The 3823-nt window shown below is 33.7% G+C and overlaps 1 protein-coding gene across 1 annotated transcript; it reads left to right on the top strand.

The window, feature by feature from the left end:
* The first annotated feature begins 2924 nt into the window (after window positions 1-2924).
* On the top strand, window positions 2925-3616 carry LOC105110698 (uncharacterized). The gene has a single exon (XM_011005811.1). It carries the CDS (start codon window positions 3018-3020, stop codon window positions 3495-3497), a length of 480 nt encoding a protein of 159 aa, XP_011004113.1. The 5' UTR covers window positions 2925-3017; the 3' UTR covers window positions 3498-3616.
* Window positions 3617-3823: the final 207 nt, after the last annotated feature.

The following is a 3823-nucleotide window of genomic DNA, read 5'->3' as shown; positions in this document are numbered from 1 at the left end:
GGAGTTCTAGAAGTCCAAATGACCTGAATGTTTTACACAAGAAAGTTAAGACAATTTTCTACAACTTTTATATTTCAAGTGGCTCCAATTTTGATGTTATCAATGACGTTTTAGGCAGACAAGAGAAGATAAGGATTGTCACTAAGTCAACAGTTGGTCACCCACTCATCAATTAGTCATCAAATCAATAGTTCTCAATTTTACCCTATAAAAGGAGGCATTTGCCATGTATTTAGGCATCTTGGTTTCTAGATCAAGATCATGCTCTTGCTTTCTCTCTTTATATTTTTTGTAATGTTTATGCTTTGCTTTCATTAATATCAAGTTTATGCCTTTCATTTCCTTTCATTTACTTAGATAACTTTTATCTTATTTATGTTCTTATTTTATTTATTTATTTTTCTTTCTTTCATAATGTCTAGCTAAGTTTATTATGTCAAGGTGAAAAGATTACACTAATGGTGTAAGAATAAGTATAATGTAAACTTAATATGGACTTTAATGTTTGATACTAACATGTTTTATATTTGTTATCTTGTTCACTCTTTAATACTTTGCTTGTTAAATGATTAATCTTGATTTATGTTGTATAACACTTGGTACAACAAATGCTTGGCACTTTCATAGCCCATAATGTAATGCTTGGCACTTTCATAGCCCATACTGTATGGTATAACCGACACCCTAGCTATGAAAGGAACTTGATTTGTTGTTAACATAAGTTATAATCATGAATCTTCACGAGATTTACAAGTATTAGCATTAATGAAATAAGATGACTAATGAAATCATGTTAACAATCTATAATCTCATTGGAACCTCCTTTGTGTGTGGTTTCCACTTGAATAATAAGAGTTTATACTATACTTGTTTGACATACCATTAGTAGATCCTCTAACCTTGACATTTATTGTTATCATTGTTTAATCCTTACATTAATATTCCATCTCAAAGTTCTCATCATCATCTTTTTCTTCTTTTTCTCCTTCTTTTTCTTTATTATTATTATTATTATTAGTATTACTACTACTACTATTACTACTACTATTATTATTACTACTACTATTACTATTATTATTATTATTATTATTGCTACTAATATTATTGTTGTTGTTGTTGTTTATAATTTGTACAATTAACCTCCCTTGACCCTGGTCTTGCCGGGTTATTTATTACTTCGACACTCCTGCACTTGAGAGAAGACATCAATCTTTTAGTCGTGTCACTTGGCCGAAGAGTAACAGCTTCTTCTGTATTCTCCAATACAAAAAGTTAATACAAAAAGTTGGTATAGGAGAGTTTTAATAACATTACCTGTTGGGTGTTAGGAAGGGATATTATGGCAGCAGTAGGAGTGGACACATCATAGGTGGCTGTCAGCGCCATAATAGAGAAAGAGGATTGGGCTACGGGTGCAGTAGAGTAATGAAGTTATTGATTGTCCATAGGAGAAAGAAGTCTGGCAGAATTTGCAGATGATGTTCTTGATTGTTAGGAAGGGAAGAAATTTGAAGATGAAGTTCTGATACTTGCTGGAAGAAAAAAACCGAGTGTAAGAAAGAAATTTGAAAGAAGGCTGCTAGAAAAAAAGACTGCTAGATGATAGGAGGCTACTGGATGATTATTTTGCTTTAATACCAAGTTAGAATTAGAGAGATAGTCTTAAGTATAATTATGATAAATGATTGTTAAACCAACCATTTCTTTGTATTTATATATAGAATTAGAGAGATAGTCTTAAGTATAATTATGATAAATGATTGTTAAACCAACCATTTTTTTGTATTTATATATGTAGGGTTATATACAACACAATGATGGATTGTACTACACATGATAACTATTTATGTACATGTGGACTCTTTCCTTAATGCTAGTTTATTACTTAAAGTGGAATCAATCTTGAGAAGTTCACCTCTGTAATCTCCAAATTTGACAACAAATCCATTCATGTTGCCCACAACTTTATGTGTATGTATATGTCCATTGCCCGCACATCTTTTGCACGTACATTTCTGGAACAGTTTAGTGAATTATTGCCTTTTACTTCTTGATTATACAATAAAAGCAGTTCTCTGCTATCCCTGGATACGTTCTTGCCCCTTCCTAAATCTTTTGCATTTTATGCTAAGATATTAAATGAGTCCCATTAATTATATAGATGTACGTATTCGCTTCAGGAGAGGCATATAGTTTTGCATCAAATCACACCATGACAAGAAACAGTGCCTTAATTACCAGTGACCACCTCTGCCAAATCTTATTATGCTGATGTTAGGGTTGGAAGTAAGGAGAAAGTCGCACAAAGATGGTAGTCAAATAGTTAACCAGATCGACCCATGGAGCCCCAGTGGTCAACTATTAACGTGTATAGAGTTTAAGCGGTCCTGCTAGATCCTAGCTGATCTTCCACTACAGTAAAAAGATGGAATCTGGTGATCACCCACTTCCATTCCAAATGCAAGGAACGAGGTTGTGTATTTGCTTATTGTCCCATAGACAAGCCTGAGCCCACTCGTAAGAGCAGGCAGAGATAGCTATCAAGCAATAGATAGTTTGTGCTGTACAGTTTAAACACTAACGTTACAACGAAAGAAATCTGAAGCTAATCATGCTTAATTTGTACCTTTATGTTATGCTAATTTTCTTTTCATACTGTAATCTTGTATTTTTAAACTACTAAATCATGCTTTATTTCCTATTAACACCCATCAAAATCTACTCACATGCACCAATGCGCATCAGTCGGCTTTGATTTTCAAGTTGGGTGGTGACGATCTCAATGAGTAGGTCATGTTGCAACTTCTGTTTAAACACCAACAAAAATCAACACAGTGGGGTCCAAAGTAAAAGGGATGGTCTTTTTCGCAATATTTGGACATCATAAGGGCATTTTTATAAGCATATATTCTATAAATACAACACCATAACCCCAGCATCATTCAGGCGAAGAAATCAAAGCAGTACCTCTAACAGCTTCTTTTTCACTAAGCAGTCAATATCTGGTTATATAAACCATGGGGAATTGTCTGGTTCTGCAAGGAAATGTTATCAAGATCATGAAATCAGATGGGAAGATCCTTGAATACCAAGCACCCATAAAAGTCCAGCAAGTTCTTGCAGATTTCTGTGATCATGCAATAGCTGATTCACTTCAGGCTTTCCAGCATCTTTTGCCTGATACCAACCTACGAGGTGGTCACTTGTACTATCTTGTGCCTCTTCAACTTCCATCCCCAGCTAAGAAGAAGAAAGTAAGATTTTCAATTCCAGAGGATCAGGAGGTCAAAGATGTCCAAGAAAAAACCAGTGTAGTGAGAATCAAGTTGGTGATCAGTAAGCAAGAACTTGAGGAGATGCTAAGAAAGGGAGGAGTTTCAGTTGATGATATGGTTTCTCAGCTTCATGGACAACAGAGAGTGCAAAAGGTTGATATCCCTGATGGAGTGAACACCTGCAAGCGTATGCTAGAAAGCATACCTGAAAGAAGCCACTAGAAGTCTAAGTGTAACGACTCCTTTTTAGTTCTAACATAGGAATAGATTTACCCTGTACTTACTATCCCTGCTGAAAGATATTGAAAGAATACAATATTTAGCTCGTTTCCTAATCAGAATTACTTAGATCTTAATTCCGTGTTTCATGAAATTAAACTGATTAGAATTATTAGAGATTATTATAAAAACACTTTTCCATGTTTGTTTAAGTTTTCATATTAAAATATTTTTTTAATATAATATCAAAACTTGTTTTTACTCAACAATACAACTTTATTAAAATAAATTTTTATATGATATAAAGCTTCAATTACAGAGTAATTATG

Source organism: Populus euphratica, unplaced genomic scaffold (assembly GCF_000495115.2).
Source record: "Populus euphratica unplaced genomic scaffold, PopEup_1.0 scaffold259.1, whole genome shotgun sequence".
NCBI lineage: Eukaryota > Viridiplantae > Streptophyta > Magnoliopsida > Malpighiales > Salicaceae > Populus > Populus euphratica.
This window is presented reverse-complemented; position numbering and strand designations above follow the sequence as displayed.

Bases quoted from the DNA above. Each gene is read 5' to 3' on its own strand.
- LOC105110698 (XM_011005811.1), top strand. From the start codon at position 3,018: ATGGGGAATTGTCTGGTTCTGCAAGGAAATGTTATCAAGATCATGAAA.